The 14,429-nt window shown below is 47.7% G+C and overlaps 1 protein-coding gene across 1 annotated transcript in view; it reads right to left on the minus strand.

Annotated features, from left to right (window-relative positions):
* Positions 1 to 14,429, minus strand: part of Poc1a (POC1 centriolar protein A) — an 86,155-nt gene that overhangs the window by 16,426 nt on the left and 55,300 nt on the right. Inside the window, exon 10 of the mRNA XM_004625163.2 lies at positions 3,917 to 4,060. Within this exon, the coding sequence (XP_004625220.1) occupies positions 3,917 to 4,060 (144 nt within the window). The remainder of the gene's footprint in view (positions 1 to 3,916; positions 4,061 to 14,429) is intronic.

Raw genomic sequence — 14,429 nt, forward strand, 5'->3', positions numbered from 1 at the left:
AGGTACCAACAAATGGGAGATAGGGCAAAGGGCACATTCCTGCTGGGTCATCTAATTGTCTATTTTTTAAAAAAGTGTTCTTTTTTTTTTCCTCTCTTTTCTTCATATGTTTCTTACTATTTTTTGGTACCAAGAATCAAACTCAGCACCTTGTGCTTGCCAGGCAGTTGCTTGTACTACTCAGCTGTATCCCCAGCCCCTCATAGTCTATTTTCCCCATATGCAGAGTTTTTAAAACAGGTATTCCTGAACAAGACAGTACAACCTCACTTTACAAGTTAAAGGACTGGGTTTTTGATGCTGCACAAGCCCAAAGGGCAGCTTGGTTTTCTCCTGATTTGAGAGATCCCTTGGCCTGGGAAGGCTGGGAAGCCTCCTGCTTGCCCACTTGCTTGGGAGGGGAGAAACCTAACGGGGACAACTGGGATCCTGCTTCCCTTATCACCCTCTTCTTCTGCCTGCAGGGAAGCCTGCTCTAAGGTTCTGCAGGGGTTGTTTTCCAGGGACAAGGCCATGACAGCTCTGTCCCTTACCCAAGTCTCAACCTCCTTATGTCCCTATGTCTACTCCACCCCAGAGGCTCTGCCTGGGTCAAACTCTGTATCCTACCACATGGAGTCCAAACTCCTAGGCTGCTGCTTCTGTTACTCCACATCAGAGGACCTGTGGCTTCCTTGGCTAGACACACTGAGCTCCCCCAGATACATGGCTCCCAGCTTTGCAGTGGCCCTAGCAGGCAGCTCCTTGGGGTCTTGGCTCTGACATTAGCTGGTTCAGTCCGGGACTTCCCAAGGGTGGGAACAGATCTCAGGGAAGATGTTGCTACCTTTGCTCTGAGGGTCATGGAACGGCTCTCCCAGGTCTAGGATCATGAGGCAGTGGGGAGGTCAGGAGGTGCTTCTGGTCCTGTAACAAAGATGCTCAACCCTTGTTGAGCCCTAGTAGCAACAAGGGCAATTGCAGGAGCAGCATTTGTCATGTCAGCAGCAGCCAACATCCAGCCACATTAAGCAGAAGGCAGGCGGTGCCCTACTCTGCTCACCTAGGGGCTAGAAGTTCTATAACTCAGTAAACACCCGTGGCCACCAACGGCTGCAGTCCCAGTGGCTCTCTCCTGGAAAGCTGTTCTGTAGAACGGAGACGCAAGAGACTTGGAAGGCATCATTTCCCTCTAGGAGGCCACTTGGAAGTAGACCTCTTCATAGGGAAGGGGATTATGAGGGAGGGGAGGACAGGGCAGAGTTGCATGATTCATACAGATGTCTGTGAAGCAGGAGTCAGTGCTAGGGTGGCCAAGACTCCTGAATCTCCAGAGCTCAGAGCCGGAAAGTACAGCCCTAAGGCCGGTATCCACAGACCCATGGTGGGAGAACGAGCAACCCAGGAAGCACGGTGATGGCTGCCTGGCTCTAGGCTTCAGGAGGGGGATGCTCGGTCTGTGGGCTTGCTGAGCCAACCCCAAGAGGAGGGGTGGCAAAGGGATCCACAATGCCCTGGTGGTGAGAGCTCTGGCTGTGGCTAGGATAGCAGAGCTAAGAGCCCCAAGGCCAGGAGGGGAAGGTCAGCTGGCAACACAACAGGCAGGTGCGCTCTAAGAGAACATAGCTAGATTATCCTAAATGTACCTTGTACAAAAGCAAGCTGGACCTTAAGGCCTCATCTATGAAATCCAAGTTCCCTCAGGACATGTAGAATCCATTAGGAACCTTTCTTGCTCTGTGGCGTCCAGGAACACACAGGCATATCCAGTGTGACTGGTCTGGCATCTGGTAGAGGGGTAGGCAGGCAACCATATGGATGTTCAAAGGGACTGAGTGTGTGAGGTAGGATAAGAGTGCCACACGGAAGGGCCAGTGAGATAGCTCAGCAAACTAAGCACCTGCTTTGGCAAGTGCAGGGACCAGGGTTTGATCCCTAGTCCTGCATGCCACACCGGCCCACCCCTGGGGCATGCTGAACCAGCAACAGAGTCTGGCCATGGTGATGCACGCCTATAATTCCAGCGCTGGGGAGGCTGAAAACAGGAGGATCACTATGAGTCCGAGCTGCATAGTGACACCCTGTACTAACTACATAAACAAAAATAAAGAATGCCTCAGGGACATCTAGACACGTGGACATAGGACTAGTAAAGTCTGTCCTTATGCTCTGGGATACAAACTCCTTGCAAAGTTCTGATCATACTCCTAACTACTAACATACAACAAAGCCTCCCATGTGCATCCCCAAAACAGTGACAGGAAATGTTTTTAGTGCTACACTCTTCTGGATCCAATGAAGCTATTTTTAACTATCTTCTCAGACTTAATTTCCAATTTTATCCTATAAAGTTCTAATTGATTCCACTTTCCTTCACTTGACAAGGCTGTGAAGAATATCAGACAGCTTCTGGTAGATATGAAGTGGGTTTTTTTTTTTAATTTTTTTTTATTTATATTTATTTATTGTGTGTGTGTATGTGTGTGTGTGTGGCCAGCTCAGCCCACCAGGGGGCGGGGCTGGCTGGCATGTGGTGCTGGGGATCAAACCGCGGTCCCTGTGCTTTGCCAAGCTTGTTCCAAGTAGGTGCTTTAGACCACTGAGCCATCTCTCCAGCCCCTGAAGTGGGTTTTTAAGTCTGCGCATGGCTCACATTTCTCTCGGCACAGGCCTTCTTCTCAGGGCTTGAGAGACTCCAAGCCATCTGTGTGCTCTGCCTGGGCATCCTGCACCCTCCAGACACTGACACTGGCCTCTCCTTTGTGTGCTTCCATTGGTGGGCCCAAGATGTGCCGGCCTAGCTGGGATATGGGACAAGCCACATGAGATGTGATACAATGTGGTGCTTCTGTCACTTAGCAGAGATACTGAGGCCGGGAGAGGATGCTATACCTTGTCAGCTTCATTCTGTTTAGAGACATGAAAGATTCTCTGCATCCCCGCTGTGGGCCAGAGAATGGATTTCTCAAATTCCCCAGCTTTTACACTTTTCACTTTTTCTAGTGTACCACAGCCTCACTCACCATGATTGGCGTGGAAGGCAGGGAGCTGTAGAGTCCCTGCCTGGTACCAGGAGCCAAGGAACCAAGGTGTTGCCAACCTTTAGGCCCTGCCCTGCTGTCCCACAGAATGCTACATGCCAGCCACACTGGGCTTTCCTCAGCCCTGAGATCTGCAGGCAGCTGCTTCCTCTGCCAGTGCCACTCTCCCTGTCCCACATGAGATGCCACACTGGCCATTCCCCCAGCATTGGCTGCCACCTCTCGTGCAGGCATTTTGCTCCTCTTGAGACCACTACCCTGCAAGTCTGTTAAAGCTGCCAATGTAAGTTCTAGAGTGGAGCTCGTGCCTGCCTTGCTGCTAAGGGCCACCGTGAACATTCACTGACCAGCTTCTCAGGAGCTTGGCTTGGTCCAAACACTTCCCAGAAATTAATCTCCCTTAACCTTCACCACAAACATGAAAGGCTGAGCCACAATCACTTGCACATTACGAATACACCATGCACCAAGGTTTACAAAACTGAAGGGATTTTCCCAAGGATGCTTGACAGCTAGGGAATAGTGCCAGGCTCAAAGCCAGGCTCTTGGAAGCCTCAACTCACTGCTTACAGTTCCCGGGCATATCCCTGGAGTGCCTACCCAGTGAGCAGTGGGATAAAGTTTCTTTCAGAGCTCTGTGTTGGCCCAGGTATTATCTGGGAGGGCACACTCTGCAAGGATCTTGTACTTATGATCTTGGAGTCTAGGGGCCTAGCCAGGGCTTAGATGACTCCAAGAGGCAGAATCCGAGGGTACGCACTGCTATTTCATTAATTTGCACTAGAAAATTGATCCATTCTATTTTTTAAAAGCCCAGCACCTACTGGCCAATTCCAGATGACCTGAATGCAAGACCAGGCCAAGTGCAGACTGGGTGAACTCACATCATGGCCTACCTGAGTGAGGACGTCCAGCTGGCCCACAATGTGCTCCAGCGTGCTGGTCAGCGTCTGGGGCATGCTGATGGGCTCCTGAGGCTGGTTCGGTACCGACTCCAGACTCCTGCCTCTGCTTGAGGGGATGGGGAGGTCCACTTCTGGCTAGAGGCAGAAAGAAGACGTTACTCAGCATATTCAGCACTTGAAGAAACACGGAAGGAGGAATAGCTCTTCTAATGGATTACATGCCAAACCACAGGGAAAGAAAAAATAACATCTCACTGTTGTTAAAAACTAGTAGTGGGCTTTCCACATCCAGGTCCACACAACTACCTTTTCCAGCAGGAGCCACAAGGAAAGGGATTAGGAGTACCCAGCAGTCCTTTGAGCACCTAGCCTGCTTCAAAGGGGCTGGGCAAAAGAGCAGTGGGCCAAGGCCAGACTGGCCTTCTCCTGAAGGTATGCAAGGAAGCTGGCTCTGCTCCCAGGGTACCACTCAAGAGTGCATCCTCCAGCAGGCAGGCTGGTGAGGCACTGAATATGCCAGGCCCTGAAGTCACCCTTTCGCCCAGCCAGCCAACTCCAATTCCCCAACACAGGATGGCCCCAGTGTTACCACAGGAATCCCATGGGCCCCAGAACTGTGCCCCAGAATCAGGGGTTAGGGACTGTTCAAACTCTATTCTAACCTAGATCCCATGAAAACAAAGGTTTCTGTGTGAATCTCCTGGCCAGGTAGATGTCAAATATTAGGAGAGAGAATCCGTACAGACACTACTGAGCCGTTTTCAACAAGACTCAAGAACGTGAGGTACTTAATGTGTTTCTGCTTAAGGCCCTTCACCCTCCCCCCCCCCCAATCTAGAAAAGTTGGACCCTGCTCCGTACACAGAGGCGTCTCCTGACCCAGGAAGCACTGTGCACATGTTCAGCTGGCAGTATCCCGGAGCCACGGATGCCTGAGGGCAGGCCGGCGGATGCCGCAGTCTGGTTTTAAAGCCTGAAATTCCTCTGTGGAATTGTTCCCTATGGAATTGCCCCGGCTCAGGGTGATGGCTCACTTTTGGCCAGCTGCAAAGCCTTAGTGACCCATAAATACAGCCACATTTGGGGTTGGACTTTAAACCACTACTTCACTAATGGGCATTCCAAATGTCAGCACGTCACTCAGCAGCTCTGCCAGTCCTCCAGGGCTCTGCCTCCTTTGGGAGAAACTCCAAGCCCTTCAGCAAGGCACTCCAATCCATCGCGCCTCCTTTCGCAGCTCCTCCCCTGCCTCTGCACCTCCATCTGTGATCTCTCTCTGCTCCCAGCATCCCATTCTCCCTGTCCCTCTCCACTGCCCACTCCTACTAAGAAGCCCCTCTGTGCTCCTATACTCCTGGGACTGCTCCATCCCTACCCTGTCCATCCAGCCACTACATCCCCTGCACCAGAGGCAGGACACATGATGGACGGAACAGCGCTGGCCTACCTGCAGGGGCCACCGCCTGCCCTTGCATCTGCCTCTCTGACCTACTGCTTGTACTCAGCACTCCTCTCACCACTGGGCTCAAAGCCAGGCAACTCTCATACCACAGAGCCAAGGCTATTCCCCCCAGGAGCCCAGCTCACCCCAGTCCCCAGTGCCACTGCCATTTAAGGTTACACACTCTGACCAGGGCTTACCTGTGATGCCTGCAAGCCCACCCACCACCCAGCCCCAGCAACAGGCTGCTTACAGACCTACCACCAGCAGCTAGCTTGCTTCTTCTCCGAGTCTCCCATCTCTTGGAGAAGCTATTGGACTGCTAACCTACAGCAGTCTAGCCCTGACAAGAGCCTCTCTGTTGGACACACTCACCTGGGCAGACACAGAGTGCCTGAAAGGAACTGGCTCAGGAAAATGATCAGCTGAACTGACAGAGGAGGACAAAGGGCAGTTCAGCATGTGGACCCATTGGCCTAGGTGACGCGAATGCAAAAGGTGATACATTTTTTTTTAATTTGTAATAGTAAAAGACACATTGCTATTAATTCCCTTTAAGACATTCCTCCTTGCCTCACACACACTTATCCCACTGTTCTTGTCACTTTTGGAAGCACTTCTACTTGTGCTGCAGGGGCTGCCTCAATGTCCTGAAGCGATTCCAAATGCTTACCTTTTGTAGTCATTTTGACTGGGAACAAAGTCTATATGGTACCATCTCTGGTGAATGAGGTAGTTGAGGACACCATGTTTAAATGAGCCTGCCTTCCAGTAGGGTGGCATTTGACAGCAACATTTACCAATATCACACCTTGTAAAAACACCCAAGAAAGACTTCCAGAACTGCTTCAGAAAGTGGCAAGAAAGATGGGATAATTTTTTCAAGTAAGGGGTTTCCATGGCAATGTGCCTCTTACTGTAATGAATTTCTAAAACTTTAAACATTCACCATATATTATATTATCTTTTTATGTATTTAGTACAGGGCCTAACAGGGTCTCACTAAACAGAATGGAGTCCTAGTGATCCTCCTGTTTTCAGCCTCCCAAGCCCTGGAATTACAGGCTCGTGCCACCACTCCCAGTCTTAGTCGCTGTCTCAGCATGCCGCAAGGGCAGGGCTGGCACAGCATGAGGGATCAAACCTGGTCCCTGCACCTGCCTAAGCAGGCACTTTAGTCTGCTGAGCTATCTGGCTGGCCCCACCATATATTAGGATCACACCTCATATTCTCTTTTATTAGTAAAGAGTTTTAATCTCATAAACCACAAACTCTCAAGGACAGAGTAATGTGAACATGGAAACTTCAAGGCCCTTATAAGTAAAGGAGAAGCTGAATGTGGGACATGAGCTAGAGGACATTCTTGAGGACAGAAACAGCACGGGCATGTGCCCATAATCAGCATGTCTGCCAGGTGCTGTGGCTTCTAAGACCTTAGCCACCACAGCTGGGGCTTTTCCTGTCCTCCAGGAGTGAACACACTTTAGATCTCAAGGTGTACCCAGAAGCCCACTCCAAAAGCAAACATTTCAGGAAGCCACCAGCCTTGCCATGATAGTCTTTGCAGCACAGTGGCCCCCAGGCCCAAGCAGTTCCACTGGGCAACATGGCAGAGTACAGTGGCAAAGCACAGTAACTCAGGCTTTGGCTGAAACAGACTCTGGTCCTGACAAGTAAGGTGGCAGTAGGTAAGAAGCTGACTTTCCTGAGGTCCTGCTTCCTCACCTATTAATAGGGACAGTGGCTGAGCAGCCTTCATGGTAGGCTCTGAGAGGCACTCATCTGAAGTTACCCGCAGGCCCTCAGAAATGCTCCCAGTCCTGTGGCCACTCCTTTCAGACAAGCACACTCTTCCCCTGGACACTGAGTCCATACAGTTCCTCCAGGAAAGGCCATTAGAGGAAGGGTATGACTCTTCCGTTCCAATAGCAGGCATCCCTAGGAGGTGGTCCAAATGGGTACTACCTGGTGCCAGGGAAGAGGGAATGGCAATTATGAATGTTTCTGCAGAACAGCTCAGAAACTGCAGGTGCAGAGCTGAGCCCCTGGACACAGCAGACGATGGTGCAAGGGTGTAGATACAGCACCACAACTTTAGCTACAGGAACCCTCCTTCTAGGCCACAGCCAAGTAGGTCCACAGGAGTTCTACAGGCACAGAGCTAGAGAAGTGGCCTAGAGAACAGAGTTATCTGTGAAGGGAGACTGAAAAATATGGTGATTTTTTTTTCTTTTTCTAAATTTAAAAATTCTTTTTTATTTAAAAAATGTGTTACAGGGCTGGGGGAGATAGCTTCGCAGTCTAAGCACCTGCCTGGCAAGCTCAAGGACCCAATTCGCTCTCTGGTACCACATGCCATGCTGGCCCCAGAACCCCAGGCGTACCATGCCAGTCACCAAAACCAAGTGCGGTGGCACACACCTGTAATCCCAGTGCTGGGGAGGCTGAAACAGGAGGATCGCTATGAGTTTGAGCTGCGCAGTGAGACCCTGTACCAAATAAATTAAATAAACGATAAAAACTGTACTACAGTAAAGGGCGCATTACTATTGATCCCCCTCAGTGTTTCCCCTCACTTCAAACATGTTTATTTCATTGTTCTTGCTACTTTTGAAGCAGTTCTGGAAATTCCTTTTCCTGGATGTCTTTATTTATGCTACCATGGCCGCTTCAATTCAAAATGTTTGCCTTTCATGCTCATTTTGACTGTGGGGAAGAGTCAAAAGTTGCGTGGTGACAGAGCTGGTGAACAGGGTGGACAAGGACAAAGACCTTTTTACATGCCTCCTTTCCATTGGATGGCACTTGGCAGCAGCATTCACTGATTCACTGTATCTTTAATCACACCTTGTAAAGACACTCAGGAAAGAAGACTTCTAGTACTGTTTCAAAAGGTGGCAAGGGGGCCAAGGATTATAGCTCAGTGGCATAAACGCCTGCCTGGCAAGTACAAGGTCCTGAGTTTGATCCCTAATAACAACAACAACAAAAAGGTGGCAAGAACAAGCCAGGTGTAGTCCCACATGCCTACAAAACCAGCATATAGGAGGATTGCCATGAGTTTAAGGCCAGCCTGAAGTGTACACATAGTGAGACATAACTCAAGAAAAGATTAAAGGGGCTGGCTGGCCAGACAGCTCAGCAGCTTAGGTAGGCCCCATGCCAGCCCCACCCCCGGGGCACGCTGAGATGGCAACTGACACTGGGCATGGTGACGTGCGCCTGTAATCCCAGAGCTTGGGAGGCTGAAAACAGGAGGATCACTATGAATCTGATCTGTGTAGTGAGACCCTGTACTAAATACATTAAAACAAACAAAAACCAGAAAAATGGCAAGAACATCGGGATGCTATGTTGAAGCAAGGGGGAGTATTCTGAGGATTAATGGCAACATGTCTTGTAACAGTATCTTCTGAGCAGCCCTTATACATCAGGCTTTCACAGGCTGGCTCCCCTTCGCTGAGACAGGAATGACTGTCCTAAAGTCCTGTGGGCCAACCCCCGGAACTACCCTGAGCCACTCTTCTACCTTCAGAGAACAAAGAGGATAGTGAGCATCAGTCTGCCGATGGCTGTGGTTTGTTACCTAGTATGTGCCCTCTTTTGGTGTCACCTAAATTAATATACATAACCTCATTAAATCTTTACGACAGCCCTCTGAAACAACGGTCAGGAATTTACCTTTCAGATACAAGGGGTTTTTTGGTTCCGTTTAGTTTGGTTTTTTTGGGTTTTTTTGCAGTACCAGGGATTGAACTCAAGACCTTGTGCTCACCAGGCAAGCACTTATTCTACTGAGCCCTCTCCCCAGCCCCACCTTTCAGATACAAAATCCAAGTTGAGAATTTAAGTAACTTGCTCTCAGCCACCCAGCAAGCGAGAGCTAGGATCTGAATCCAAGTGTAGACCCTTCCTGGACATGAGGCAGATGACACTGCTATAAGGAAACCGCCCCAGCCTCCTCACAGCCCCAGGCACTGCCGTCGCTCACCTCTACTCCTGCACTCTAGAGCTGGAACGCTCCCAGCAGAGCTTGGCAAATGAGTGAGAAATCAAGAGCATGAGCAACGGCTCAGGCAGAGTAACTACGGAAGCACACGGAGGGAAAACCTACGGGCATTGTGGGTGCTCAACATCAAAGGGTCCTTAGGGGACTTTGCCTAGTGGTTCTTGGTCAGGTGTATCACAAGGAAAACGACAACCAGGTGTACCCCTCATCTATGCCAAGTCGACAACGTTTTATTTTCATCCAGTATAAATATCTTACAGTCAACAAAAAAGGCAAATCTCAAAAAGATGAATCAATTGGACTTCGTGGAAATTTTACTTAGAATTTGCAGGTGTCCCCTCTCCTATCTTGGTGTGGAGCGTGCGCTCTCGACAGATCAGTGGATTATCCTCCTGGCTTCCTACTTCCTCTGTCATCCGCCTGTCACAACCACCAGGACTCAGCACTCTGCACACAGCAGTGCTCACATTCATAGCTGTGTGGCTGATGCTCAGTCACTTGGACACATGAGGTGTCAACCCATAAACTTCACTTAAAACCAAACCACAGAGCCTGTAGGTCTTCCTGGTGACAAGAAAGCAATCTGTCTGGGGCTGTCTTTTTGCCTGATCTCTGGATTAACTATCATCTATATAAAATATTGGATATTGGGGAAAGTGTTAATCTAGACCATCCTAATCAAAAGAAAGAAATTTGACATCTGAGAGCATCACAACCTTTCCTCAATTACAGAACAACCCACTAGCCTGATGTTAAGGAAAAGACAGGCACTTCTAAGAAAACAACAAGGAATGAACATTTCTGGCAGCTCACCTGTGACAAAGCAGAGACAAGAGTGCCACACAATGGGCTGGCCAGATAGCTCAGCAGATTAAAGAGCCTGCTTAGGCAGACACAGGGACAGAGTGTGGCATGCTGGCCCCACCCCCAGGAGCGCTGAGACAGTGATTGAGATTGGGCATGGTGGCCTGCACCTATAATCCCAGTGTGCTTGGGAGGCTGAAAACAGGATAACTACAAATCCAATCTGTGCAGTGAGACCCTGTAGACCATGTACTAAATACTTAAAAAAAGAGTGCCACACAAATGGGTAACAACTGAGTCACAGGTTTCACCCAATTGTTAGAGGCCAAATGTAACTGAGGGTAGGAGCAAGAACCCCTGGGAGCCACAGATGCAGGAAAAGCTGGCACCCATTCCCAGGTTCTTCTCTACAGACCTACACTGGGCATCACCAGAAAGGCTGGTAGGGAGGAGGGCAGGAAAGTCAATGGGAGGAAACCAGCCTGGGGATGCAGGCCTGCAGGAGGGGCGTGAGCACAGAAAGAGCATGCTGGGATCTTTCTGCCCCCCCCAACAAGCCCAAAGGGGGAAAGAAAGTTAAAAACCCTGTGGTCCTGGGGGAGGGGGATAACCCATTTTGACCCATTATCACTGAGGTGTCCTGAGGCTGAAAGGGCAGGACTACTGAGCAGGACTCACTTTGGGGACCCAGGGATGCAAGTCCTGACTGAGACCCACGTTGGGTCAGGACAACAGCAAACCCCAGGGAAGCTAGCAGAGCCATGTAAGAAGAAACAGTAGCCTGCTATGTGGAGAGGCAAAGACATGGCAGAGAGCATGCCTACCTAGGGGTAAATCCACAAGAACGTGAAAGCTGAGGTGCAACAGGAACGCAGAGGAAAATCCCTCTAATGCCCAGGCCTCACCCAAAGCACAGATGGAGGTAACAGGAAACTATGCTCCTGTCCTGGTAAGACAGACTACCTTAGTCTCTACTCTTCTAGATATGATGTCAGATTAAAAAAAGGCAGAAGTATCACCACAGTAAGGCAAAGCAATCAAAAGGATCTGACTCAGATGACTTGGATGGTGCACTAACAGATAGAATTTATAGCAACTGTGATTATGTGTATTTGCACTTTTTTCCCCTTTTGTTTCTCTCTTCCTTCTTCTTTTCCACTCCCCTAGTTTCTCTTTTTTAAAGTTTCTTTACATTTTAAGGTATCTATTGTACATTTTGGATCACATTTACTTTTTTAGCTTCTTACACTAGAGAGACAAAATGATGTTTATACATGTGAGTCTGGTTTATTTCACTTATGAGTATAGTCTCAAGTTGCATTCATTTACCTAAAAATGTCTCATTTATCCTTCTTTATGGCTGAGCAGTACCCATTATATAAAAAGACCACATCTTTCCTACTCATCCCTCAGTTGCTGGGCATTTGGGTATTTCCAAGATCTAGCTAATACAAATTATGCTGCTATAAAAACATGGGTGCACATATCTCTGTGGTAAAATGTTTTTATTTTATTTTATTTTTTTTGGTACAATGTTTTTAATTCAAGGACAAAAGTCCAGAGGGAGACAGCTGGGTCAAATGAGACCTCCAATTCTAGGTTTCTGTGGAACCTCCATACTGATTTCCACTGTGGTTGTACCAGTGTGCACTCCCACCAACAGTGCAGAAGGGCTCCTTTTTCCCCAAAGCCCCTCAGTATTTGTTATTGGTTGACTTCTTGATGATAGCCATTCTTTCTGCGGTGAGATGAAATCTCAGTATTGCTTTAATTTGCACTTCTTGAATGATCGATGATGTTGAGCATGTTTTCATATATTTATTTGCCATTTGTATTTCTCTGTCTGAGAAATGTGTATTCATCTCCAATGCCCAGTTTTGGATTGGGTCTTTAAGTTTGGGAGGTCTGATTTCTTTGAGTGCTTTATATGTTCTCCATAGCAATCCTTTGTCTGAGGAACATCTGGCAAACATTTTTTCCACATTGTTGGTTGTCTCTTTACTCTGCTGGTGGTTTCTCTTGCTGTGAAAAAGCTTTTTAATATGATGACATCCCCAGTTATTGATTCTTTGTGATAGTTCCTGGGCGATCAGGGTTTTATTCATGAAGTCTTTGCTTACACCAATGTTGTTAAGGGTTTTACCTATTCTATCTTCCAGAAGGTTTAATGTTTCTGTCCTGATATTTAGCTCCATTTCAAATTTAGTTTAGTGCACGGTGAAAGATATGGGTCCAATTCTAATCTTCAACATGTGCAGAGACAGTTTTTCCAGTACCATTTATTAAAGAGGCTCTCTTTCTTCTAGTGTGTTTATCCCCTTTGTCAAATATAAAGTGACTGAATATGTCTGGAGTTGTTTCTGCATCTCTAGTCTGTTTCACTGATCTTTGGGTGCGAAGCCTGAACCCCTGCACACTGCTAGTGTGAATGTATGATGGTATGATCACTTTCAAAGATAATGTGACAATACTTAATATGTTAGACATATACCTATTATATGGTCAGCCATCCTATTGCTAGGTGTTTTCTGAAGACAAACAGATATGAAGTTGATGGCAATTTATTCATAATAGCCCATAACCAAAAATAATGCAATGTTCACCAATGAGTAGATATGTTGTTGTATATCCATCCATTCAATACTTAGTAATAAAAAAGAATGAAAAAAAAAAGAATGAACTACTGATAGATGTAACAACATGGGTACATTTCAAAATACACTCAAAGAAACTACAGAAAAACTGTAATTCTATTTATATTAAATTCTAAAAAGCACAAGCTATAGTGACAGAAAGAAAATTAGTGACTGCTTGGGATTTGATTGTATACACACAGGCACAAGGAAACTTCAGTACGATGGCAATTTTTTCTTTTTTTAAAAAATGTATTTAGTAAAGGGTCTACAGGGTCTCACTACATAGATCAGACTCGTAGTGATCCTCCTGCTGTCAGCCTCCCAAGAGCTGGGATTACAGGCACACACCACCACACCGAGTCTCAACTGCTGTTTCAGCATGCCCTGGGGGCGGGCAAGCGTGGCATGCTGGGGATCGAACCACAGCCTCTGTGCTCTGCCTAAGCAAGCGCTTTAGTCCGCTTAGCTATCTGGCCAGCCCTTGTTTTTGGTTTCTGAGACAGGATCTCTTACTGTTGGCCTGGCTTTGGACTTACTATGTAACCAAGGTTGGCCTTGAACTCCCAAGAACCCTCCTGCCTCAGCCTTGCAAGTGCTGGGATTATAAGAGTGTGCTACCACACGTGGCGATATTTTGTGTCTTGGTTGTGCTTTTATGACTCTGAAAGCAAAGCTCACAGAACTGTTAATCTTTTTTTAATTCATTGGATACAGGGTCTCATTATGCAGTTCAGACTTCTGTGATACTGTTCAGACTAGCGATCCTCAGCCTCCCAGCTCTGTGTGCTAGGTGTGCACCACCATACCAGGTTTCAGGTGTGGATCAGTTTCTGGACACTTTTGTCCAATACAGAGTTTCATTTTCAAGAGCAGACCCAGCAGAGGGCAGGGTCTAGGGCTAGAGATGAAAAGGAGAAATTTCTGCCCTGAATGAGTGTTAATCATGGGGGTTATCTGTGAAGTTAGTTTATAGTATCTTTTTTTTTTTCTCTCTCTCTCTTTTGGTACTAGGATCCAACTCAGGACCTTGTGCTTGCCAGGCAGGTGCCTATGCCACTGAGCTTTCTCCCTGGCCCAGCTTATAATATCTATAGTCAAGTTCAGGGCCAGCAAGGCACACCAGGGGTTCTGGGGCTGGCAGGGCATGTGGTACCAGGGATTAAACCTGGGTCCTACCACTGAGCTATCTTTCCAGCCCTTGTTCACCTTTTCAATGATGAATGTCACTACTAATATTTATAAATTATAAAGCTTTACCAAAACACAAAAGAGACAGTAACACAATGCCCTTCGGAGCTCCACCCTATCATATGATGCCTTTGACATGTGTCATACACCTCTTCATTCAAGGTGAAAATCACTGCTTCTCCACGGAACACACCAACAGGCCAAACTCCAGGCTGAAGACCCAGGTGAGGTCCAAAAGGGCTGCCATCCACCTGGAATTACTTTATAGGTTTCAAAGACAAGAGAGTCTCATTTTAGGGCAGTTTAATTTTCAAAGCCTTAATTTCCTGGAAGGAAGGTGAGAAAGCAGTAGATACCCCCAGGCAAGGTTTCTCCAGTAATGGCCATCTAGTCCTCAGCCACTCAGGGATCCATATCCACTTAGA

Source organism: Octodon degus, unplaced genomic scaffold (assembly GCF_000260255.1).
Source record: "Octodon degus isolate 3935 unplaced genomic scaffold, OctDeg1.0 scaffold00008, whole genome shotgun sequence".
In the NCBI taxonomy this organism is placed as follows: domain Eukaryota; kingdom Metazoa; phylum Chordata; class Mammalia; order Rodentia; family Octodontidae; genus Octodon; species Octodon degus.